The sequence below is a fragment of the Gobius niger genome (genome assembly GCF_951799975.1).
Source record: "Gobius niger genome assembly, chromosome: 13".
Classification (NCBI taxonomy): Eukaryota; Metazoa; Chordata; class Actinopteri; order Gobiiformes; family Gobiidae; genus Gobius; species Gobius niger.
Genome location: NC_136864.1, coordinates 5756928 through 5783605, shown reverse-complemented (window position 1 = coordinate 5783605; position 26678 = coordinate 5756928). Strand labels below are relative to the sequence as shown.

Sequence of the window (26678 nt, the reverse complement as noted above, 5' to 3'; positions counted from 1 at the left end):
GGATGCCCAGTAAAGTGCAGGTGGGGGTTAAGAGGTTTATGATGTGAGGTTTACTGAACACATGTCACAGTGATATTTTCTCACCTATTTTGTTGTTAAATTGGGGACATAAAAAAGACAGTATTAAATAAATAAACAGAGCGCACTGAATTGGTTGGGTTCACGACATTCTAGTATGCCAGATAAAAATAAAAAAAAATCTCAATATTTTTGGAGACTTTCCCAATAACGATATTTATGCAAACCGTCAGAAGTCGTCGTTGGAGATGCCGTGTCTTCATTATTAATTTGTTTGTTTCTTCCATATTGCAGTATTTCTCAGAGGAGGATGTGGACATGTCCAAAGAATTTTCCTCATTTCAGGAGGACGAGGAGAGCACGTCGTCTATGTTTGATTCCACTGTTAAGGAGGAAGACGACAGAGACGGGAGCCCAGAGGAGACAGAAGTCATGAAACCGGTTGAGTTTGAGGAGCTGAAGGCAGACGAGAAGGACAAAGAGGAGGAGATCAATGACAAGAAGGTACAAGGCCTTACACCATACTGTACATGGAAGATTATATACATTGATCTTGTTTTCTTTGCTTCCCTCAGTACCTGTTGTTGAACCAGGTGTGCTGCTCGCTGGTGAATAAGTCCAAGCCTCCGGGCCAGCCGGAGTGGGACAGTAAGGACAGCGTCTGGACTAAAATCACAAACGTCAGCAAAGACATTTCTGAGCAAGATCCACAGTTTCTGCTTAAGGTGGGTCCATCAACAAATATGATGTTCTCGCAATTTAATTTAGAGAGCGCTTTTCATACAAGGTTGTAGCGCAAAGTGCTTTACAATTCAAAACAATGCCGGCCCATCCAACCACCCACTCGTCAGGACACAAGCTGCTGAATTTTGTGCAGGGCATTACAGTGGTCGATACGACTAGTGATAAAAGCATCAGCGTCTCCGTGTTGGAGAAGGCCACCGTTTTTCCATACTGAGATATTCTTACCTGAGCTTAGACGAGTTGATACGTACCTGTCTGGTCTTTGTGCCCGTGGAAGAGCTTGGTCGTGTCTAACTTCAGCCCCGTTCGGAGCTATAGGAATATGTTGGGAGAGGCCAAATGCCAACACCATCTTTGGTCGTTTTGCGTGACTCAGGGCACGCACAAAGACAAGACAGGTACGTATCAACTCGTCTAAGCTCAGGCAAGAACATATCTCAGTATGTAAAGACGGTGGCCTGTTATATTCTTAATGTATGGAATAAATGTCAGCTCAGAGTCAAAGGTTCTTCACCTGTGAGGATGGATTGAAGAGAGTGACTGTAGTTTGAGACCGATGTACAACTGTGTATCATTAGCATGACTGTGAAAGTTGACTCCATGTCTCCTGTTGACCTCACCAAGCGGAAGCATATACAGGTTAAAAAGCACTGGGCCTAAAATCGAACCCTGTGGCACACCACATGTGATTTTATGGACCCTAGACGAGCAGGTATCAACACTTACAATGAATGTCCTGCCTGTGAAGTAGGATGTAAACCATTTGATGAATGACCAAATAATGCTTCCAAATAACCATTAATAAACCAGATTCTTCAATGCTTTGCACAACAAATATACTATCCTGAGTTCTTGGCCTGGTTTGGGAGTCGTTTGGGAACTCCTGAAAGACCACGATAAAGTGTAATACTCAATACTTTCAAGCACAAAAGACTCATCATTCTTGTTTTCGATGCAGGTGGCTGTTTACACCCGCCAGGAGCTGAACATCAGGATCACGGCTAACTTCCTGTTAGCTTTAGCGGCTAACCTCACCTCCACAAAGCCTCACGTCCGGAGGTATTTCTGCGCCGCAGTTCAACTCCCCTCGGACTGGCTCGAGGTCGTACGGATCTACAGCACTGTGAGTTTTACAACAGAAACAACCAAAAAGATCAGTTTTTGACCATGAAGTTATTTGCCTCATTCATACAATGTTTGTTTGTTTTGTCCAGTGTTTCAGTCGCTCGCTGCCCATGTGTCTGAAGAAGGGACTGACCGATAAATTCAAACAGTTCACTGAATATCAACTCGCGAAATACAGCACGCGCAAACATCGATGCAAACACATCAGCAAGAAGCCCAAAGGAAAGGTAGGTGACTGTTGTATCCAATTACCTGAACTATTTTTGTCAGCACTAATTCCTCTTTATGCTTTTATTTCCTGCAGGCTCCCACTAGCCAACAGCTGAAAAAATGGGCGGACCTGGTCAGATCAGAGCCCGCCATGATCAAAAAATTAGTAAGGACAATAACAGATCTCCTGTAATAATAAAAAGTATGAATTTGGATCATTAACTTGCTTGTCTGTGTGTTTTCAGTGCATGGGCGATCCCGATAAGGAGGTGGTGGATAAGAAACAGAGCGAGTTCAGTTTGAAGAAAATGATCAAACGGCTCCACATCAAAGAACCGGCCGAACACGTCATGGCCATTTTGGGACGCAAGTAAGACACTCAAAACCGTTCATTAAAAGCCAATTAATTTCTATCTAATAAAACAGTTTTTATTGGTGGATGCTTTCCTTTTGGCCTTTCCGTTTCCTTCTCCCATATACCAATTAAAGAGACTGTTACTAAGCAAAAAGTAACTCGTTATTTCCCGCAGGTACCCGTCTGATGCGAATGCGTTCACCCGCAGCGGGATTAAAGGGGCGTGGGACAGAGACCAAGCCGGGAAAAGGATGAAGCTGAAGGAACCGGAGACGTGGGAGCGGCTGCTGAGTCGGGAAGGCAACAAGGCGAAGACATGGGAGAAACTCATAGGTACAATAGAGTATTTAACCTCTTAACTCCCGCCTGAACCGAGAGGATCTTTTTCCTCACGTCATCAGATTTTTCATCATTTTTTTGTTGGGTGTTCAACTCAATTTTGTAACTTTTTTGGTCATTTTTTTGTAATTTTTTAATCACATTTTTGTCTTTTTTTTTTGTCAATTTTTTGGTCACTTTTTCGTCACTTTTTTGTCACATTTCATTGTTTTCGTCTCAGTTTTGTTGCTATTTTCACAGCTTTTTTCCAGAAGCTTTTGGACTGGGGTAAAGCCAAACTGGAGAAAATGTGCTTGGTTCAGGTGGGAGTTAAGGAGTTAATGGGGACTTACAAATCAATATTAATAGCAATAGAATCCCACTAGTTATTAGGATAAATAAATGAATTAATTGAATTGGCCCCGTTTTGCCGGTCCAGCATTGCTGCATTCCCACATTCTGCCTCACCTCACAGCACATTTCTGCATTTCCCTACAGACAACAACTCTCTTCCTTTCATGGCGATGCTGAGAAACTTGAGGAACATGATCGTGACCGGCATCAGTGAAGCCCATCACAAGAAGATCCTCGGGAGACTCACCAATAAGGTCAGAACAGCCCGGTCCACGTTAGGTTCATTGTAATCGGATTCTAACCTGATATTTCCGTGCAGATTACAGCAGTGTCCAAAACGTGTCTTAAAAAGTGCTTCCTGTTGTTGACAAAGACGAAACCAGCTCACTCGATTATACATATATCAGTTTGAGCCTTTCCAGCTGGACGAAACACCACAAAACTCTCTGGATAACTAGGAAATGAGGCCCTATGTCAAAAATCCTGAAATATCCCTTAAAGCTCGTGCATGACGGCACTTTGGACCCGAAGTAGCACCTTTTTGAGTGACAGGGCAGGACTTTAGAGGCAGTTGTGATGAACAGGTCTGAGCTCATTCTTCACATTAGGACATTGCTGGAACATGTAGGGGCAGGAAAATACTTTACTTTAACATGTTTAAACTCTGTATAGTCCCTTTAACCCTGCTTGCAATCAGAATTCTTGCTGTATTTGTAAGTTCACAAACGCTGCTCGTGCCAATCTCTTTGAAATCTGAGCCACAGTCGAACAGTGACTGAGTGGTCGTAAGATTTGCTGACACTTACGGATACTCATTCACAAGATGGTGACGAAGGATAAACTCAAGATACTGCTACACACATAACATTTTTAAAGTACTGTATTTGTTGTTTTGAGACTTGGTTGAGATTTGCCATAGTAAATTGCGCTTAAAATAATCACTATTGTTTGAAGACAGGAGGAGATCTGAGACACAAATATGGAAAACTTCAGGTTTTATTGATTTATTCCACTCGCTCCTGAAGAGCACCTGGTTTGGACTCACTTTCTTCCCCACTGAAGCACTCACCTTCCCTCCTCTTTACCGGTTCCTATTGTCTGTTCTTGTTGTTGCAGAAAGCAGTGATTCAGAGTCGTCAATTCCCCATTCGGTTCCTTGCAGCCTATAAAGTCATGATGGTGCTTCAGACTTCCGGTGAGATGACTCCATAAAACTCCATAAAAGTAAAAGACGGCACTCTGTTGTGAAAATCAATGGAAACCGAATGGATTTATTCTCATCACAGCATATCATTCTTAAATACATTTTCTCCCAATTCACGTCGTCTCAGCCACATCCGCAGAGAAGCCCGCGCCCACCCTGAAGGACATCATGATGGAGGTCCTGAAGAAGATCCCGAAAGGCCACAGGTTCAACAAGGTCTGGGAAAACGCCACCAAGAAGCAACTGCGCGCCACTCTGGTCGTGCCCCTGGTCTACAGACTCTACAAGGCCAAGAGAGCTCAGCTGCTGTCTGCCGGGTGAGACCGCCTTGCACAAGCTCCATCATCACGACTTACTCGCACTTTTCAACATCATTCATTTTCACACACTTGGACAGAAAGAAGAGCTACTCCGTGGAGTTGCTGAAGCGTTATCGTGACGCTCTGGAGAAGGCGGTGCAGATCTCCTGTCGTTATAACATCCCTCCGTTGCCCGGGAAAACCGTGGTGTTCCTGAGCTCCAGTATACAGAGAAAGTCCTCCAACCTGAACTTCTGCCTGCCCCCGGAGTCCGACGAGCCCAAGGGACAAGGGGAGGAAGAGGAGCACAGGCGCAGGAGGAACCAGGAGAAAGAGGATCAGTTTTCTCCCACTGTGAGTGTTGTTGCTTTGTTATTGATTGGATCAGTGGTTCTCAAACTGTGGGGTTTCTTCATGTGGTGCTCAGGGTCATCTGCAAGTAATAATTTAGTCCAAAGTCTTAGTCCAGTCTCGGCATCGCCCACGCGACCCTCCGGAATAAGTTGAATAGTGTTCTCAGGATCATTATCGTTCCCAATTTTTTTTTTTCTCTCTCCCTGAAGCTGTTGGAGCTGGGTGCGTTGCTGTCTCTGATGATCGGCAGCAGTGCAGAGGACTTCCGTCTGTTCATCGCCACGTATCTCCATTGGGAAGTCGTCAAACTCTCATCAGACGAGCTGCTGCAGAACGTCCGCACGGTGTGCAAGAGAGTCAAGGTTAGCTTCATGTTGGTGATTACCTTGGATATCCCCAGACTAAATGTCACAAGTGATATTTAGTCTGGGGACCACCAATTCATTTTCTCGTTGGAGAGGTTTTTTTTTATCAGTCAGCCTCATATTAAAAAAACAATGAGGTCAACAATCCGACAGTTTTGTATGATCTAAAAATAAACTTTGTGAGAGCTTAGAGTTTCATCTCTCAAACAGAAAAACGGTCTTGATTGTTTTACAGCTAAATTCCCAACACAGCGCAGCACTCAATGTTTTAATATGGTTTTTAATGAGCGTATCCTCCTTTCACAAATCCTCCATCTGCAAGCCTTCTCCAGTACTTTGCTTCTCTCTTGGCGATGGCACTCAGGATCTAAAAAACATCACTGCCACTAACCTGACGTAATAACTTGTCCCTTTTAAAGGAATTGCTCACCGTTTTTACTCACTGAGATATGGTGTTACCTGAGCTTAGACGAGTTCATTTGTACCTGTCTGGTCTTCACGTGTGCCCTCAGTCACGTAAACACAGCACAGACGGCGTTAGCATTTAGCCTCTCCTCCTCTCCACTATAGCTCCATACCAGATGAAGATAGAAGCTACCAAGCTCTTCTCTGTTACAAGATAAAGTATAATTACACAAAAATAAACAATGTGGATTTTATGGAAAACGTGGAAGAGCTTGGTGGCTTCTGTCTTCATCTGGTTTGGAGCCATAAAGGAGAGGAGGAGGAGAGGCTAAATGCTAACGCCGTCTGCGCTGTGTTTACGTGACTGAGGGCACGCGTGAAGACCAGACACTCACAATTAAACTCGTCTAAGCTCAGGTAAGAATATATCGCAGTGAGTAAAAACGGTGGCCTATTCCTTTAAAAGGGACAAGTTGTTACGTCATGTTGTGGTCATTCCGCCTTTGCTCTGCCCAATCCCGTCAGACCTTGGAAGCTAAGCAGGGAAGGGCCTGGTCGGTACTTGGATGGGAGACCGTTTAGTAACACCAGGAAACCTAGCGAATGTAGTGAGTGAGTGGTTGGTGGTGGTCGGAGGGGCCGATGGCGCAGACTGGTTGCCTCGCTTCCGTCAGTCTACCCCAGGGCAGCTCTGGCTACAATAGTAGCTTACCACCACCGGGTATGGAGTGAATGAATAATGCAATGTAAAGCGTCTTTGAGTGTCCAGAAAAGCGCTATATAAAACCGATGCATTATTATTATTATTAAGTAAAAACGGTGACCTGTTCCTTTAACAAAACTCTCTTACAGGAAATTGAGGACACGATCTATTCCCAACAACGAGAAGACATTAAGGAAGACTTCAGTTTCTCGAAGGAAGACAAGGTGATGCATTATTTTATATTATATCACAGAAGGTGAAAGGGGCAAAAAAACATATTTGTAGTTGCATTTGAATCATTTCCTGCAGATTGCTGACCTGAAATGATTAAATGAAATGTATTTTTTCGACACTTTAGATGCAGAACAAAACATTTTAGAACCTTATTTGAAATCTTGCATATATTTTAGTTATCATAGTGTTCTTATATTATAGTTTGTTAAGTGTGACGTCACGACTTCCGCTTCCGGGTACTAGCAGACCGACAAATGTACGAGAAAAAAACATAAATAACTCTCAACAACCATCAATAGAGTTACTGAACCTACTTATTTCACAGACTCATTAGTCACTAGTCAGTATTATTGCTGTATGTTGTTGAATGTCTGTGGATGTACTGTTTTTATCGGGCCCGTACTGGCACTTCTCCTGCAAATGAAGTTCCTAACGGATAAATAAAGTGAATATGATTTGATTTGATTGACTACTTCCAGGTTAGCGTAGCTGGTGCGCTGTTAGCATTTTTCTCCGCTAACCCGGATTTTGGTAAATATTATTTAAATAGCAGTAGGTGCAGCATTTTTGGCTAATGGGCCTGATAAATAAGTATGTTCAGTAACTCTGTTGAGTTTCAGAAATATTGATTGTGGTGTTGAAGTTTTTTTGTAGTTTTTTTTGTAGTTGCACATCTCGGGACCCGGAAGTAGAGCTGTCGAGTCACAAACAGTCGAGTCAAGTCTTTTTGGAGCTTTGGTCAAGTAAGACTCAAGTCCCGAAAATTGCGACTTGAGTCTGACTCGAGTCAAGTCATGTGACTCGAGTCAAGTCATGTGACTCGAGTCAAGTCATGTGACTCGAGTCAAGTCATGTGACTCGAGTCTCCCACCTCTGGAAATTGGGATTATCAACACATAAAACTTATTTTGTCTAATTTGGAAACTAATAGAAAAAGAAGTTAACAAAGCTACTCACTTTGATGTGCTTTCCTAACGCGCTAATGTGATTTTATCATTGTGTCTCATGTAAGGTGACCATAGGGCCTCATTTCCTAGTTATCCAGAGTGTTGTTGATTTCTGGAGATATTTTTTATTCATGCAGTTCTTATATTTGAAGTCGAGTGGTGCTAGGCTAGTGCTAGGCTAGCGCATTTCTATGGTATCAGCTAGCTTGCATTAAAAACAGTCTGACCTGCTCCACAGAGCACCTGAGGCAAATCACTTATAACACCAGACTAACCATATAAATGTCTGTGTTAATAGAGTAATTTTTGGAATATAACTGACCTTGCATCACATGAATGATCGCATTTGAGGGACTATTTTCTAGCAGATCACTCCGCCGCTGCGTAGCTTATACAACCACGAAGCTGATGCTGCTCAAATATAAGGTATTTTAAATGCAAAATGGTTAAAATTGTTCTATCCACACAGACAGCAAGGATTGTGATACAATAATTTGTTCTAGCCCTTGTAATTAATAATAATAATAATAATAATAATCACTCACTCACTCACTCACTCACTCACTCACTCACTCACTCACTCACTCACTCACTCACTCACTCACTCACTCACTCACTCACTCACTCACTCACTCACTCACTCACTCACTCACTCACTCACTCACTCACGCACAACCTTTGCGAGGCTTCCTGGTGTTTCCAAACGGTCTCCCATCCAAGTCCTGCCAGGCCCTTCCCTGATTAGCTTCCAAGGCCTGACGGGATCGGGCAGAGCAAAGGCGGTTTGACCAATTAGGCATTAAAATGACATTAAAGCATTAAATTTGACTTGCTGCCACCCTGACATTTGATCTCTGTTCACTAGTTAATACCGGGTACTCCAGTTTCCCCTACCACTAAAAACATGTACAAAAGATTCCACTCTGGGGCCAAGACTCCCCTGAAAAAGTGATTCTTAATCTCAGTGGGACTCTCCTGGTTAAATAAAGATTAACAAAATAAAACAAATACTGAAAAAACAAAATCTGTAAAAAAAAAAGACAGAAAAAAATGTGTTTATGTTGATGTTGTTTTTCTGTCTCAGGTGGATAACATCATCGTGGTGACTGAGTGCTGTAATACTGATAACCTTGAGTGGGCCATAAAGAATTACAAGAACGATGTCAACAACAAAGCCTTATTCATTCAAGTGTTGCTCAGCTCAGAGTAAAACATTCTTCAGATCAACAATTATAGGACAATAATTAAAATCAATCATATTAACTTTTTTATTTGTTTTGTTAGAAATGCTGAAAGCACCACCGACAAGAACCAAGTGAATTTGGCGGGATTCAGTGAACAAATGCTCAGGTAAATGAATTTAACAAAACATTTTGTTTCCAAATACCAAAATCCTTCTGAACAATCAAACTGCATTACTACTTTGAACTCGTTAATGCAGGTGGAACCATTTGGACAAAAACATGAATACATCTGAATATGAAAGGCCCAATAATAAATGTTCCATATTAATCTAAATTCTGACTGGATTTGTTCTTTTTGTTCTGTTATATCTTAAATTGTGTTTTAATTATTATTGCTGACGCTTTTCTCAGGTTCATTGCAGAGCGCGGTTCATCCCGGCTCTTGGATCACGTGGAGCATTTGGACAAAGTGTACAAAGTCCCGCCACCAGAGGGCGCTAAAGAGCCTCTGAGCGACAGCACCATGGTGTCGTTACCAGCCAGTCCCAGCATGAGGTAAATGTCAAAGGAATTATAGGAAACACTTTACATTACTGGCCGGTAAGTCTGTGGTACTTATAGTGGTAATTACAGGATAATTACTAGGTTATTATTGTGGTACTAAAAGTCATAATTACTAGTCATTAGGGTTAAGGAGACACAGAGTTACCACAGTATCTCTCATTACTAAGAGATACTGTGGCAACTCTTAGTAATGAAGGTCATACTTCTATGTACTTTGGTACTTTAAATGATAGTTTCTAGTAGTTTCAGTGATACATCTCTGGTACTTATTGGTAATTCAAGAATACTACAGCAGCAATTCATAGGTAGTAAATGAGGTACTTCTACATACAGACATAATGTCTAGGATTGTGTGACTATAAAACAACATAAATCAGCATGAGGGAAAACAAAAAGTACAACCTTCATCACTAAGAGTTACCACTGTATCTAGAAGTACATAACTTGTAATTCTCACTATAGCATCCTTTAAAGGGGGGGTATTATGCAAAATCGACTTTTTCATGCTTTACATCATGTTATTAAGTCATTCCCTCATTAAAAACATGCCTGAAGTGTTGCCATAGCACATTCACGTATTTTCGAGTAATCTGTAAAAACTCTGATGGCGGCCATTTTAGGGATAAAACGCCTGATTCCTTCAGGGAACGCCTCGAACCTCCAGGATACGCCTCCGACCTTTCGTCACCAGCCGAGTAACCAACCACTGCCCCTCAGCAGAACCCCCTCCCTGCAGTGTCTAGCCCTAAGATGTAAACAGAGTCATCATGGAGGATTAGCTTCATGTGTTGTGAACCGGAGCCAGAGCAGACTTTTACAAAGACACACATCAGTGTTTCTGTTACCGAAACACCCAGGATTAAAACCGGTGACAAGAACGCTTATTTCAGCGGCTGGTTCTGCGCTGGGCCTTGATGATGCACAGAGCCTCCGGAGAAAGCTAATGCTAAGCTAAACCTCGAGTCATCACGTGAAAACGAGAAATATGCACACATTAAGTCAATAAAACCACCACACACATAATAACAATGATCACACACGGAGCCTGGCTTGTTGATTTGGAAGTTTATTGCTCACATTTCATCTACAATGGGTCATAGCCGAGTGGCTTTCTCCCGGAGCTAACAAGCTAGCCGCGACAAGCTAACGGGAAAATTCACTGAATACAAGCAGCATATTATGCATTGAAAACGTCACTAAACAGGCAACTGCTTGACGCAGCCTTTATGATGATCACACACGGAGCCTGGCTTGTTGATTTCGTAGTTTATTGCTCACATTTCATCTACAGTGAGTCGTAGCCGAGTGGTTTTCTCCCGGAGCTAAGGCGCTATTAGCCGCGACAAGCTACCAACCTTCACCTTCACAACATTCATTGAAAACAGGCAGCATATTATGCACAAATAACGTCAATAAAGCAGCAACTACTTGAAGCAGCCTTTACGATGATCACACAATGAGCCTGGCTTTACACATTTGTGGTTTATTGCAGACTTTTCATCAACAATGAGCAGTAGTCGATTATAACAAGCTAACGGGTAAACTCGAAAAACCATTGTCCACCTGCGGAGATAATGTCCGTGTTTTGAATCGTATGGGCTCCTGCAGATCCTGGTGTCGTCCATGGGGGTATAGTTAGAGATCCATAGGGCATGGCAGATGCAAAGAGAGAGCCTCCAAACAGCAGTTATTTTTCAGGCAAGAGCCTCTTCCAAGCGTCCGGTGTGGAAGGTTCGTCTCCAAATAATATCCTGTGTGGCCATTGTTCACAAAGTGATAAACAGCAGCTCCTTTCCAACAATAAAAAATAAAATGCACCGATTGTAGTTTCAATACTGTACGCAGAGAACGAGCGGAGTGTTGTGATGCCACAGACAGCGTGAGGAGGGGGCGTGTCGCAAAGGGTCAGAGGTTCTTAAAGAGACAGGGGCCTATTTCAAGTCATTTGCTACCGCCATTTTGAAAGAGTAATTTTATACAAGGCAGTTATTCTAATTTACTGCATTTACAGACCAACAGAAGGTTTCGTCATCATTGTAGTGTGCTATAGACTGGTGCTATGTGGCTGAAAAAAGCATAATACCCCCTCTTTAAGTACCACAATAAGTACCTAGAATTACCACTATAATTACCACCATAAGTACCATTGTACCACTGTAAGTACCAAGGACATACCGGCCTGTAATGTAAAGTGTTACCGAATTATATTGAAAAAAATCTTTACAGGGTGAAGATAATGTTGCCATTGACCTTATGCTTTTCTAAAAATGTCAAACAAAGGTAGAAGAATTGCGACTTGGGCATTTCCAGTGACACCTTTACTTTAAATATGACACAATACTTTGAGAAAAACATTGCACATATTGGTGTGAGTGAGATCCAGCTCTTCCTTACTTTGAATCATCGACTGGACTGAGTTCACTGAGTCGAGGACGTTTCGTTTCCATCTACAGAAGCTTCTTCTTTGCTATTTTGAGAGAGGTCTTTTCATAGGCACATAATAGATGATAAGATCTCATTAACATTAAATCCAACTTTATTTATAGGGCACTACAACGTCGACCAAAGGGGGAGTGCATTAGTTTAGGACTAGTGACAGTGAAAGAGCGGCCGCCTCTAGTTTTCCTCTTTGTTTTGGGACATCAATGATGGTGGTTGAAGAATGTCTTCTCCTACAGAGCATGTTTCTACAAAAATGTGTTAAGTTCCGTTCCTGTGAGGGGGATGGAGAGGTAACGGGCATCCACAGTGCTCAAAGATCTGTCAATCAAAGGAGAAAGTTTAATTAAAAATTCACAGATACACAAACCAATTATATACTTTGTAGCCAGGCTTGTAAAGTCCTCATAGGATTCCATAATATAGCGAGCCTTGTGGAGTCGCCCCAACCATGAAGGCAACAAAAAAGTCAAATCCTCCATCCTCCTATTGGGTCTTTTTTAAGACACAGGCCCTTCAGGTCAGGGGTTTTCTGAAATAATAATAATATATTTTATTTGTCGGAGTCTTTCAAAGCACCCATGGTCACCTTACATGAGATACAATGATAAAATCACATTAGGACGTTAGAAAAGCACATCAAAGTGAGTACCGGTAGCTATGTTTAAACAAGTAGGTTTTGAACTGAGATTTATAAAGGGGCAGTGAGGTTATTTAATAAACAGTCACAGAGGGAGAGCAGTGGTGGGTTTGGTGGATGGGTAGAGCTGGTTGTCATCCGCATAACAGTGGAAACCGGTGTGAAATTTGCAGAGAATATGGCCAAGGTGAAGGAGGTAGACGATAAATAAAAGAGGGCCGAGGACAGAGCCTTGGGGGACACCAGAGGATAGGGGAAATGGCTGGGATATAAATGATTTAAACTGAATGAACTGAAAACGATCAGAGAGATATTATTTGAACCAGTTAAGAGTTGTGTCAGTGATGCCAATGGAAATTAGTCTGTTGATTGAAATGCTGTCAAGTCGAGGAGAATTGAAAGTAAATCATTATCAGCTGCGATTAGGAGATCATTTGTAATGTTTAGATTCAAAAGTTAAATTGTTTTTGACTCATCTGCCTGTCTGTCTCCTGCAAAGCTGGAAACTCTCTGTTCCACCTGATGATGTCATGATGTGATGTCCTTCTATTTGATAATAATATTTTAGTTTTGGTTGTTGTTGCCCTCAGGTGGCAGGGAGTGCGCGTCTTCATCTCCTCCACGTTCAGGGACATGCACTCGGAGCGGGACGTCCTGGTTCGCTCCGTGTTCCCGGAGCTGAGGCGCAGGGCCGCCCCACACTGCCTCTACCTGCAGGAGGTGGAACTGCGCTGGGGCGTGACGGAGGAGGAGCAGAGCCGGACCGCGGAGCTCTGCCTGAACGAGGTGTGCAGGAGCCAGATGATGGTGGTGCTGCTTGGGGAGAGGTACGGACTCGTGCCCCCCAAACCGAACCTGCCGGAGCTGCCGCAGTACAGCTGGGTGAGCATTAAATAAAAATATATCAACTGTTTTATGTACACACAGCTTTGCTCAAGGGTTGTCTTTTGTGTCCATTTTGCTTTTGAGTATAGAGGTTTCCCCTTATCCCCTTAATACTGTAAATATCCAGAGTTTTTGCGAGTGTGGCTTTAAATGTTGCATTTGGGATTCATACAGCCGCCATATTGACTTGTGGTGTTGTGTCCCTGGGCAAAGCACTTCACCCAGATTACATTTGTTCAACAATACTTTTTAATATGGCAAGTACATAAATAATAGGCTTGAATCCAATTTTGGTAAAGGAATCAGAGAAATAATCAAGTTTTACTTTATATACAGATCCTCAACTTGACACTCTCCAGCAGTAACAGCTGTTGTAGTTGGGTTTTTTTTAATCTTCATTTTTTTAGAATTTTAGTGGCTTAGATACAGACGGCATCTTTGGAATTGCCCATATGTTCATGTTCCAAGCAACCAGAGGGAAAACAAACAGGGGCAAAAAATGTATTTTCTTCCATTTCTCTACAATTACTTTAACAAAGGCTGAAAGATCAATTAATTTTTTTACTAAATAAAGATACAAAGACATGGAGTGGAGCAAAGTGGTTCAACAGCTCATAAATACATAACAAAATGACAATGCTAACCAGGAATCTACGTTAGCTTCATGCTACTTATGCTAACGTTAGCAACGAGTGCCGTTTTTTCTTGCTTCTACTGAACAATTTGCTGTATAAACAAAACATCCACATGGACCCAATTTTGGCTTGACTTAATTAGTGTGTGATAAATATATTTCTAGTCTGTCAGAAAACGACTAAAAATTGTGAAAACATTTAATTCCTATGTGAGGTCTTCTTCCCTGCCGGCGAGGCCACGCCCCCCTGATGTTTCAACACAACACTGCTAAATCAATGCAGCTTGAGACACAGATTTTTATTGTTATTTAATTTTCATTTTAATATTAATATAGTTTTTTTGTGTCTTTCTTGAATGCCATTATAGTTTTTTGACTCTTTGGATTCTTTGTGACTGATTCAACTTGAGAAACAATCAGAATGTGTAATTTGCACATACAAAAAATAAGGATAATATTATAAGGCTTTTTTCATTAATGTGAGTATATTTTTCTTTCTTGTATCCACAGCTGTCGTCCGCCCCTGAAGGTCTGTCCATCACAGAAATGGAGATCCGTCAGTTTGAGGCTATTTCTCCAAACATGCAAATGTTCTGCTACTTCAGGGATCCCAGTGTCTCCAAGTATTTACATGTTTTATATATTATTGCCTTTTGACTGAAAAAATACAGACATGATGCATGTTTTCTGTTCTTTCCCAGATCGGTGCCTGTGGCCTGGAGAGCGGACTTCACCCCTGAATCGAAGGAGGCAGAATCCAAGATGGCCGAACTGAAGTCGAGGCTGAGATGGAGCGGCGCGAACCAAATCACAGAGAAGTGCGGTTTATTATTTTAAATCTATATCACAAACCCCCTCCTGTTTGTTGTTTGTCTTTCGCAGTTATGCGAGTGAATGGGCCGGAGTTATCGATGGAAAGCCGTGTTTGAAAAACCTGGAGTCTTTCCGTAAAACTGTTTTGGAGGATCTTTGGACGGCTGTGAAGGAGAACTATATTGAGGTAAGTTTATGTCCGTGTCGGCTTTTATTTTCCCTGGACGACCAAAATGGAAGTTTATCAGGATGCAAAACCCTGCACACGATTATCTTTTGGCGTAGAATGGTAGATTGCAAACAGACAGATATCCTTTCATTATTCTACTATTTAGGAGGAAATATGGCCAAGAAAAGGAATGGGACAGGCCTGGATTTGTCTGCATTTACAATAGGTCGCGTTCACATAAAAGATGAGAAAATGAAAGCCAAACTAAACACATTTATGCCATACTCTTCCCCACCTCAACTCTATGATTACATTCATATTTGCATTGTGTATCCAGTCCACAGATGAGTCCGCAGAGCATTCGGAGGTGTCTGAGCAGGAGGTGCATCAGGAGGCCTTGTGCCGACAGTTTTTCGGTCGATCCAAACTCCTCTCCGCGGCGGTGTCTATGGCGGACCAGGCCCAGACCAAAGGAGGCGTCCTGGTGCTGGAGGCTGGACCCGGAGAGGGCAAAACCGTCTTCATGGTAACTATCAGCGCATTAACGTTATATTATTGATCACTTGCGGACAGTAGAAAGCGTTAATGCCAGGGGCCACTATTCCTTCCTGCTTTTGCTATTATAATATTTTCATTAGAAATATCAAAAAAATAATATTGAACCAGGATATTTCAGTTTGTGGTCCGTTATTTTGCTTTAAACATCCCACGACAACACAAAAGCCACTGCTTTTTTCCCCCATTTGCATTACTATTTCATGCATTACTCTCCATACTGGGGGTGGTTAGATCTGACTGTGCTCAGGTACTAAAACATGTACAATAGGCTCTCCTCTGGGACCTCCATAAAAAACAATCCAGTGGGGCTTTCCGAGATTAAAGCCCGATAGCTGATGATGAAAGAGCACAAATATTTACAAATGTCATGTTTTACAAAGTACTTAAGAACAAAACTAGGGCAGAATCACCTAATCAATGAACCGACTAATCGATTATTGAAACTATCAAAAAAACATTTTCTGGTAAAGCGACAATGGCATAAAATGTCTTTTAATTTTTCATTGTAATGTCATAAATATATGTATATTTTTCCTGATTATCCAATCAGAAAGCAGAATTGGCTCCATTGTTGCCAGATGATCCTAAAGTTTGGGAATTAAAGAGGGGGTATTATGCTATTTTCAATCACATAGCCCCAGTCTATATCACACTACAATGATGACGAAACCTTCTGTTGGTCTGTAAATGCAGTAAATTAGAATAACTGCCTTGTATAAAATTGCTCTCTCAAAATGGCTGTAGTGAATGTCTTGAAATAGGCCTCTGTCTCTTTAAGAACCTCTGACCCTTTCAGACACGCCCCCTCTACACACTGTCTGTGGCATCAGTGGGGAGGGGGTTCTGCTGAGGAGCAGTGGTTGGTCACTCGGCTGGTGACGAAAGCTCGGAGGCGTCTCCAGGAGGTGGGGGCGTTCCTAGGAGGACTCAGGCAAACCTATCCCTAAAATGGCCGCCATCAGAGTTTTTACAGATTACTCAAAAATACGTGAATGTGCCAAGGCAACACTTCAGGCATGTTTTTAATGAGGGAATGACATAATAACATGATGTAAAGCTTGAAAAAGTCGATTTTGCATAACACCCCCCCTTTAAATAAACTTCCTCAATCCCAGCTCCTGTGCCTGATTCAGTGGCTGAACTCTGGAGGGTCTTGGCTTTCAAATGTCAATGGCAGCTTTGAGAAAACCAAGATCAGCTGTGTGACTTTTAAAAAGAGCCTCTACGAACATTCACTTTAAGTTTCATGTCTCCAGGCGGCGTTACTTGAGCTTTATCTGGTAAAAAGTTTGAAAATAAAATGTTCTAAGAGCCAAGCGATTAATTGTTTAATTATCAGATTGTTTGAAAACCAAATTAATCATTAGTTGCAGCCCTGGACAAAACCTTTTTCATCTTTAAATTATGATATTGATTATGAATTATGATAAAAAAGAAATTAAATGATGGCAATAATATTTTAGGTATTCCTGGTTTGTCATGATGGGTTGAAGGCGGACCCCACAGCCCAACAAACTCTTCATTTATGATGTGACTTTATTCACTGTATTAACCCTTTATTTCCCCACAGGCCGCTTTGGGACACGCTCTTAAAACGACAAAGAAGAAGCCGACCCGGGAGGTTAAGTCCTACGCCTCAGCGGCCGACAAGTCCTCTCAACGCGCGCAGAAAACAACCCGTGATGTCATTTCCTACTCCGCGGCGGCCAGCCAATCAGCTCGCTCCGCGGAAAACCTTCTGCGGTTTCTCCTCAGAAGTTTTAGGGAAATTCGACAGAGTGATGAAGAATCAGCTCTGCCCAGTTCATATCAGTAAGTACTTAACCTCTTAACTCCCACCTGAACCGAGCACATTTTCTCCAGTTTGGCTTTACCCTAATCAAAAAGCTTCTGGAAAAAAGGTGAGAAAATAGCAACAAAGCTGAGATGAAAACAATGATGGAAATGTGACAAAAAAGTGACGAAAAATTTACGAAAAAATGACAAAAATGTGATAAAAAATGTGACCAAAAAATGACAGAAATGTGACAAAAAAAATGACAAAAACTTGACGAAAAAATGACAGAAATGTGACAAAAAATAACAAAAAGTTACAAAAATGAGTTGAATACCCAACAAAAAAATGATGGAAGGCCAGAGGTGGGAAAAGTACAGATACTGCTAGTCAGATATTACTCCAATAAAAGTAAACGTTGCTCTGTCATGTTTTTACTAAAGTGAAAGTAGTGAAGTATGTGCTGTAAAAGTAGAACGTTCAAGTCAGTTTAAGGCAGAGCTAAGTAACTTGTTTACCTTAATAAATCCTTTTTCGTAGTCCTTCTGGGGGTAATACAAGTGTTAATGGGATGATTGGGGGGGTCTTTCATCTCCCCCTGGTGTGTCTGGCCAAAAAAACACAATTGCAACTATCACTGCACCGGGTCGGAGTCACCAATACACACTAATGGAATCACGAAGAAGAAGCTAACAGGCTAATGGGCAAAGCTAACTGTGGGCTAGCACCAAATAAACACTATTCACAACCAAGTTTGAGTGAAAAAAATGATCTCCATTGTGTAATTGGATGTAGAATATCCCTCTCTAGTAAGGGAGATTGTAAGTAGAAAGTTCTCAACAAAAATACTACTAAAATGTATGTACTCCTATTATTATTGGTGTGAATTTCTTGTGAGGTTTTGCAGTGACAGTGACAGACAGGTGACATGATGTAGGAATAGGAACAACTATGATCTTCAAAAATCTTTCTTTTTCCCTTTCAGAGAGCTGGTGTCCGAGTTTCACACGGTCTTAAGTGAAAGTGATAAAAACAGTCCGTTGGTGATTCTCGTGGATGGACTGGATCTTCTTCAGGACGGCAGCGGACACATCGTCTCTGACTGGATCCCACAGCACCTCCCACAGGTCAGGAGTTATTTCCAAAACTAAGTCAAAAATATCGTTTACAAAACAGTCACTCCATGGTTTCCATTAGTTGAGAGATTATTTTAAGATATAATTTTTATAAGGACATTGCTCAACTCTAAATACAAAGATGAGGGTCTAAAACACATTCAGCTCCTCCCCCGTCTTCCGTTTAACAGAATGTTTGCAAAACCTGAATTGAATATGCCCAGATTTTTAGCGTTTAGAAATGGTAGATTTTACATGCTAAATACTTTTGGAAGGCTACACAATAAGAAACATAAAACCCCGTCTGTTTAAAGAATCATGTTATAGATACAGACGGCATCGCATCATAGAAGGGGGCGTGGCCGAGGGGGAAAACACAATTTTTCACTCTTTTTAGCCATTTTCTGGTGAAATATAAACTTATTTATCACATACAAATAAAGTCAAGTGTAAATCAGGTCCATATGGATGATTTATCACAGCAGATTGTTCAGTAGAAGCGAAAAGCAAAAAAAAAACAGCAGTCGTAGTTAGCGTTTGCATTAGCTTGATGCAAACAATAAGCATCGTGTTAGCATTCTCCGTTATTTATGTATTTATGGGCTGTTGAACCACTTTGCTCCTCCCCATGTCTTTGTATCTTTATTTAGTAGAAGACTATGTTCATAATTTAGCATTTGTTAAAGTAGTTTTTGAATAATCACAGAAAGTTTAGATTTTTCTCCAAATTGTTTTGCCCCTTAACTGCTTTCAAACATGACCTTATGAGGGCGATTCCAGAGATGCCGTCTGTATCTTTCAGTTCACAAGGTCATTTTTAGCTCTTCCTTTCCCTCATCGATCTGTTCCATGTTTCCAGGGCGTGTGTCTGGTCGTCAGCGTCCCGACCTCCTCATCCCTCATTCAAACCCTGGCGAAGAAAAAGAGCACGCTGCTGTTCACGCTGGCTCAGCTCACCATGACCGACCGCAGAGAGATCGTCCAGAAAAGACTGGACTCTTTCGGGAAGAAACTCAGCGACACGGCCTTCAACAACCAGGTACGAGGTCAACCAGATAAATATGCAGACGGTAAATGTCGAGCCCAAAGGTTTATCGTTTATCTGTTATTGATTTAAGTCGATATAGTAATGATCGTGACAGCCCTACCTCAACCTTAACCCCATCATGAGCTTAACAATGTTCGTGTCTCCAGAGAAAGAGTTGTAGCTACAGCCGTCGATACTCACATACTCACCCCCCACTCCCCCACAACCCCTCTCTGCGTTGAAAGGCGCTATACAAAGGTGGCGTTCACGATTTAGATTGTGATGATGTCATAATGTCAGATGGAGGGCGGGGCCAATACAACTCTATGGGAGAAATGGAGTTTTTGTAAGAAATGTTTTTCCTCATCAGTATTTGATCGTGATTGGATTCACAAGCCTGTGATATTATTTTTATGTCTGAAAGTCCTTTCTATCGGATAACATCACGCTCATGTTTTCGCATTATTGTCACCAATTTTTGACATTTTTCTGAGAAAATAATTGGACATTAGTTCATATGAGCTGACAGAGGAGACAATGAACTTTGTGACAGTTTTTGTTTCATGTGGATTCCTCCAGTAATGACTGAGATATGAGCCAAAAAACAAAGACATAAAAATATGCATTTTGTCAGTTGCTCCACCTCAATGTTAAGCTATCGGCCATCCATCCATCCATCCATCCATCCATGCACCGGGACAGGGCACTGACATAATAAGAGCTTAGGATATGAACAGCACATTTTATAGCCACGTGGTAAATAGACAGTCTGTCCCAGGGCGGCTGTGGCTTCAATAACCGCTTACCACCACCGAGTGTGGAGTGAATGAATAATGACGACTACATAACACAGGCTTGTAAAGTGCAATACAAGTGTGAGCCGGTGTTATTAATGAAGCTACAGTCATGTTGGGGCTTTGACCAAATCACAACTTATTATTATTCATTTATTGGAAAAATGTTCTCTATTATATGCGGCCCACGACCCGCTGTGGGAGCTGAATTTCGGCCCGCGACCCAAAATAAGTTCAACACCCCTGCTATAGGCTCTTCAGAATGTTGTAATGTCACGTGAACGCAACCTATAAAGTCCTTTCCATTTAAAAAACTACATTTGACTAAAACATGTCTAAACCAGAAAACAAACTGAATGCATTACTGAAACAAAACTGTAAATATTTCTAAGTAAAGTGAGTATAACCTTGAGCACCACCTGAAGCAGCCCAAGCACACCCAGTGGTCCACAGTTTGAGGAGCCCGCTGGGCTCAGCGATTCGAAGCCATGGGGATGAATTTTACAGTGATTATTATTCCAAAGTATCTAAAAGCGACGGTTGAAATGAATATAAACAAAGTACTGAATGTGTTGCGTTGGAATAAGGTGTTGAATGAGATTATTTTTTGTAAATTCGTAGGTGCAGACTCTGATCATGAAAAAGGGAGCGGTGAGCCCTCTGTATCTGCACTTGGCCTGTGAAGATCTCAGGAACTTTGCTTCATTTGACAAAGTAAGTTCTTCATCTAAAGTTCTTAAATTGAAAATGAAATGACCCGTAATTTAAATAAATCCTACGTAGAAATGTTGAGATTTGAAAACAGGCCAAATTTCGACCCAACATATATAATAAATAAGAATAGAGGTTCCAATTATTATTTTAATCTGTGTTTAAATAATAATTTCAGCTGAAGGACAGTCTCCAGACGCTGCCTCCGTCTCTGCACCAGTTGGTCCAGTTCAGTTTGGACCGACTTTGCTCCGAGAACCGCGGGATCCCAGGACTTCGCGGGGCCCTGGCCGCCCTCACAGTCAGCTCCACTGGTAAGAAGCAGCAATAAGGTTCCAGGTTCGCGTCTCAGCCAATGGGCGAGGAAAACCCCTCTCTTTGGTGCTCATGGCGGGAGCTGACATTGCTGTAATACCACCCCCTGGTGGCCAAGGGCTACTCCAAAAGTCTAGCCTGATAAACCACACCCACCTTCTTTCTGCACGAAAGAAGGTGGGTCTGGCCACGCACGGTAGACAAGTTGTTATTGGCGGCTAAGGCCGAGCCGAACCAATCACGACCGTCACAGAGAAATGAGAAGGCTACGTCACTCGCTGCACCACTATGTTTTTAGTTCAATTAACGTTAACATCAGCCAAAACTAATCATTGGATGAAGTAGTCAAGGATTTTGCCTCGCGTTCTCCGCGTGATTTTATATTCACTTCATATTTGTTTAATTGGACACAGCTGTCGTCACGTCCGCTAATCGCTAATTGGTTTATTTCACTGACAATCTGTGCGCGTTAGGCCCCGCCCGTTCAAACTGCTCCAATTGCTCCGTGACCAGACTAACTCCCTGCATGGAATGAACAGGGAAGAGTATGGCAGAGCCAGGCAACCAAAAGTCACTTTGTAAACAGGATTCTTATGTAGCTTCGGGCCTTGTTTGTACAGCTTAAAAGCCTGGCTTCATATAGCTTTTCTTTTTCTAAAAATTCCTATGACCCATGTGACAACACTGGAGTAAGTGTCATATTTCATATCATACAACTAACCCCTGAATCAACTTTTTTGTGGGTAAACATGGGTGTTTAATAATACTGTGTACATGTGTCGGTCATTATTTTGACATTCAAGTGCATAATGGTTAAAATCTTAATTTTGAGCCTAAAACCGCCTGTGTGGCGCCATCTAGTGGTTTAAAGAATATACCTTGTTTGAATCACACAGCCAGCATGACCTCGCTCCCACATGTCCCCTTATATATACCAGCTCCACCGGGAAACAGCACATTTTTCAAATATTGAATGTGGGCGGAGTAAAGCTCTAGTACCGGGGTTCAGACAGGATGTAAATAGACTTCTGTGTTTATAACTGTAGAAGTTTTAGCCTTGAAGCTAAAGGCTAACGTTTGATGCTGAACAAAATTGTAAAATAGCTTCAGTTTGATTTTTTTTTCAAACACACTCGGCTGGATGTTTATTGAAGTTTCACTGTTTTAAAATATTATCTGATTTTTAATTTACATGTGGACGGACAATGCTTCTGCTTTCTCTCCTCGCACAGGGCTGAAGGAGAGAGATCTGTTGGCCGTCCTGAACATGAGCAATGGCCTGACCGCGTCAGACTGGGAACTCACCTGCACATGGAGAAGAGCTCTGGAGCTGAGCAGGAATCCCAGAGGAAGAGTCCCGATGGCCAACTTTACTCGAATAGTTCACAGTCTGCAAAGGTACAGCAAACCCCGAGCAAATGCAACACATTCACCTGCAGGTTTTGTTGACATTTTGCACATTTCTGTCTGTTTTACACAAATGTTTCCAATTTACTTCCACTCATTCAAGGTGTGAATCAATCAATGGTTTTGTATCGCCCAATATCACAACAGGAGCTGCCTCACAGGGCTGCACCGAACATTAAGGCAATAGAACAGATAAATAAATATGACAATGTAAAGTTCAGGCGACTTAAGTATCCAGGCAGACATAATGCGTCGGCAGCAGGTGGTGACGTGGGGCACAGGTGTCCCCTGTCCTTAGACTCTCCAGCACGGCGAGGAAAAACTCAAAAACCCACGGGGAAAACGGAAAAACCTCGGGGAGAATCACAGAAGGAGAGATCCACTCCCATGGACGGACAGGCTATAGACCCAGGTCCCTCAGCAGACGGGCCAAGATCACAGACGCCCCGTCCTCAGTGTCCAGTATGCAGGGCTCCGTTCAGCCGGGTTCCTCCGTTCGATCTAGACAGGCACTCCCGAGGGGGAGTGGGACAGGACACCATGTGAATAGTGATGAACAGACTACAGATAAAAGAAATATTGTATCATAATAAGACAAAGTCTGCAGTAAGAAGAAGAGGATAACGCTCAGTGGACCGTACTTCCCACAGCAGTGTTCCTCCTAAAGCTTTACTTTACTGACCTGATCATCAGCTAATTCTCAGAGGTACGTTTTGAGCCGAGTCTTAAATGTAGGGACTGTGTCAATTGCTGAAATAAACTAAACTAAACTAAACTACTTTTGAATATTTACATTTCTGGACAAATAGGGTCAAGCAGCTTAAACCTGCCGTCCTGTGATTATGTTCAGTTGCTTTTAGTGGATAAAGCAACATATTGTGCATTTTCAGCCTCATCGGTCCATCAAATTGCGCCGACACCAACGACCTGCTGGTCCTGTCCAACCCTGAAGTGAGACGAGCTTTTGAAGAGGTTTTCCTCCCGCGAGAGGGAGACCGGAGCAGGGCCCACCTCCTCCTGGCCGGTACAAAGACATCATTTATACACATTTCATTTATGTTTTCTTAATGATATGTCTGTCCGTCTCCAGCTCATCTCTGGACATCAGCCGATCCAATGGGGACAAACACTTTCCTTCACAGTGAGGCGTCTGCTCTCGTCCAACTTCCGCACTCTCTGGTGATTGTCCAGAATGTTGATTTAATTTAATTTTGAATAACAGGGAAGAAAAGGATGAACTTGATCTGAGCCATTTTTCTGCATCTGTTTCTTCAGATGGAGAGTGATCAGCAGGACGCACTTTCATCCCTTCTCTCCAGTTACCACTTCCTATTTGCCAATGTTCGTCACGGCCTTTTGCATCACCTCCTGGAGATCTACAGCTCGCTCAGTAAGATGGTTTCTCCCATCCTTATGTTTCTCTCCTCGATTGTGGAGCGGGGGATGAGGGGTGGGAGGGAGGGCAGGGAGTTCAGCTTCCCGATGGCCCTGTGTACGAAACTGTTCCTCAGTCGACTGGAACTGACCCGTAGATTCCGCAGTCTCCTCCCTGAAGACATAACTTTGAGGAGATTGTGACGGGTGCAAAGGGTCCCTGGTGATTCTGACGGCTTTGCGGGTGAGACGGATGGAGTACATGTCCTTAATAGAAGGGAGAGGGGCCCCACAGATCTTCTCTGCTGCTTTCATGATGCGCTGGAGGCTCCTTCGGCAGGAGGCAGTGCTGGCGCCGTGCCACACAGTGATGGAGCTGGTCAGGATGCTCTCTATAGTCCCTCTGTAGAAGAACCTCACAGTGATGGAGCTGGTCAGGATGTTCTCTATTGTCCCTCTGTAGAAGAACCTCACAGTGATGGAGCTGGTCAGGATGTTCTCTATTGTCCCTCTGTAGACTCTGGCTGGGACTCTGGCTCTTCTCAACTTGTGGAGAAAGTAGAGACGCTGATTACTTTTCGTGACCAGTGATTCTTCTCTGTGATGTGCACACCCAGGAACTTAGTGCTGGTCACCTTCTCCACTGAAAGTGATAGAGAATTCAGTTTTTTTGCATTGAAAGAGCTCAGTCAGAGTTTAATGAGCCACAACTTCCGAGGCCCCAGGGAAACTGAGATCATCACGATGAACATCGGTCACAAGTTTGTCCACCTCAGGTCGTATTTTATATATTTTAAGTTTCAGACTTTTGCTTTTAAGTTTGTAACCATAAGACATAGAGACTTTTTCATTTTGGAATCTGCAATTTTTTGTCTTGAAAACAAGCTCCCTCTGAAGCACTGACTAAACATGAATATCCTGGATAAATTAGCCCTATGCCTCTAATAAGACGCCCCCTGCTGTTACAGTTCAACACTGACACCTTTTAAAGTTTAGAATCATCAAACACAGGATTATAGACCAGCCATTTGGAAAAATCTGCTCAAAAATCCGCATTGGCCAATAAAAATCTCTAGCTTTCACCAAGTGGGATCAACAGCTTTAGCATGAGGTGCCATGTTTTGCTTTTATAATATTCAAGTCCTTTGTAAGTTTGACTCTAATAAACAAACCTTATAAAAGTCTTCACCTACAGCTAAACATCGACGTAGAGGCTTCTGTGAGTGATTTTTGTTGTGTCTCTGTAGGCAGCGTGGACGGGCTCGCGGACGACTGCCTGAGTTTCCTGAAGCGTCACTCCGCTCTGCTCTCGTCTTGGCCCGCGCTCTTCTTTCAACAGGCTCTGAACGAACCGGCCCAAACCTCAGCGCACGACTGGGCCCAAAGCATGATGGGAACTGGAGGGTTTCGCGCCGTGGAGTGGCTCAACAACAGTCACAGTCAGGACGCGAGGCCAGCGACGTAATGTTTTAGATTGATATGATACTGCTAAGTCCTGAACCTGAACTTAACCCCCGCCTTAACTGCATTTTCTCCAGCTCAGTTTTACCCAAATCTAAAAGCTTCTCGACTGGAGCTTTACAGCCTATAGGCCAGACTAACACCTCATTTGAAAGCTGAGACCTACAACACTGATCTAGAAGGAGCTCTTTCCTTGGTTGTTGCCGCGGTGTTGTCACTTTTTTTTGACATTTTTGTTGCGTCTTTGTCACACTTTTTTGTCAATTTTTGTTGTCGTTTTTTCATCATTTTTGCATCAAATGTTTTAATTTTTTCCCTCATATTTATGTATTTTTTTCATCACATTTTTGTCATTTTTTCATAATTTATAATTATTATTTTTCCATTTTTTTCATCATTTTTTTTTCATTTTTCATCACTTTTTTTATTTTTTCATTATGTTTTTGTATTTTTTTTCCATGTCTTTTTTGTCATTTTTTCCTCATGTTTTTGTTTCATTTTTTCCATCACTTTTTTTTATATTTTTCATCACATTTTTGTCATTTTTTCATAATATTTTTTCATTTTTTCATAATGTTTTTGTCATTTTTTTTCATCATATTTTTATTGCATTTTTTTTCATTTTTTCATCACATTTTTGTCACATTTTCTTAATTTTCTCATCACATTTTGTTGCCTTCCTGTTGCATTTTCGACGCTTTTTTGTGACCACCTCATCCTTGTTTTCGTCACTTTTTTCCAAGAAGCTTTCTTTGATTTGATTAAAGTTGAGCTGGAGAAAATGTGGTTGGTTCAGGCGGGGGTTGAGCGGTTAAATCTGTATGAAATTCGTGCTGTACATGGATGTGTGTAAAGTGGGGAAAAGGTATTATGATGTTAAAATGGAGTCTGTTTATATCATATTTGCAATTAGAAAACCCCACCCACTAACCTTTTTAATTTGAACTCCTCTCCTGTGTTCCTCCTCAGTGCGCTGGTGTCTTCGTTCCCCTCTGAGCCGTCCTGTCTCGTCCTGAGCCCCGATGGACAGATGGTGGTGGTCGGGACGGGGCGAGGGACTCTGCACTTCGTTAACAGTCAAACCGGACAGGTAAAGCACAATGAGCTTTTACAAATGTTTCGTATTTGTGCCGGTCAGCCTCAGGACAACACTCACTACACTGGCCTTTTCCTTTTGTC

At 42.2% G+C, this 26678-nt stretch overlaps 1 protein-coding gene across 1 annotated transcript in view; it reads left to right on the top strand.

Annotated features, from left to right (window-relative positions):
* The first annotated feature begins 319 nt into the window (after nucleotides 1–319).
* Nucleotides 320–26678, top strand: part of LOC306972774 (telomerase protein component 1-like) — a 45926-nt gene continuing 19567 nt past the window's right edge. The window contains exons 1-32 of the mRNA XM_079569480.1: nucleotides 320–522; nucleotides 594–743; nucleotides 1721–1885; nucleotides 1977–2114; nucleotides 2192–2263; nucleotides 2343–2467; nucleotides 2628–2785; nucleotides 3269–3378; nucleotides 4241–4319; nucleotides 4456–4645; nucleotides 4726–4981; nucleotides 5191–5343; nucleotides 6604–6678; nucleotides 8720–8841; nucleotides 8920–8985; nucleotides 9231–9374; nucleotides 13053–13344; nucleotides 14492–14604; nucleotides 14683–14799; nucleotides 14864–14981; nucleotides 15301–15489; nucleotides 17092–17333; nucleotides 18281–18422; nucleotides 19270–19449; nucleotides 20853–20945; nucleotides 21121–21256; nucleotides 22490–22655; nucleotides 23555–23688; nucleotides 23755–23843; nucleotides 23940–24054; nucleotides 25286–25499; nucleotides 26469–26589. Coding sequence (XP_079425606.1) covers nucleotides 337–522; nucleotides 594–743; nucleotides 1721–1885; nucleotides 1977–2114; nucleotides 2192–2263; nucleotides 2343–2467; nucleotides 2628–2785; nucleotides 3269–3378; nucleotides 4241–4319; nucleotides 4456–4645; nucleotides 4726–4981; nucleotides 5191–5343; nucleotides 6604–6678; nucleotides 8720–8841; nucleotides 8920–8985; nucleotides 9231–9374; nucleotides 13053–13344; nucleotides 14492–14604; nucleotides 14683–14799; nucleotides 14864–14981; nucleotides 15301–15489; nucleotides 17092–17333; nucleotides 18281–18422; nucleotides 19270–19449; nucleotides 20853–20945; nucleotides 21121–21256; nucleotides 22490–22655; nucleotides 23555–23688; nucleotides 23755–23843; nucleotides 23940–24054; nucleotides 25286–25499; nucleotides 26469–26589 — 4650 coding nt within the window. The 5' untranslated portion in view covers nucleotides 320–336. The remainder of the gene's footprint in view (nucleotides 523–593; nucleotides 744–1720; nucleotides 1886–1976; nucleotides 2115–2191; nucleotides 2264–2342; nucleotides 2468–2627; nucleotides 2786–3268; nucleotides 3379–4240; nucleotides 4320–4455; nucleotides 4646–4725; nucleotides 4982–5190; nucleotides 5344–6603; nucleotides 6679–8719; nucleotides 8842–8919; nucleotides 8986–9230; nucleotides 9375–13052; nucleotides 13345–14491; nucleotides 14605–14682; nucleotides 14800–14863; nucleotides 14982–15300; nucleotides 15490–17091; nucleotides 17334–18280; nucleotides 18423–19269; nucleotides 19450–20852; nucleotides 20946–21120; nucleotides 21257–22489; nucleotides 22656–23554; nucleotides 23689–23754; nucleotides 23844–23939; nucleotides 24055–25285; nucleotides 25500–26468; nucleotides 26590–26678) is intronic.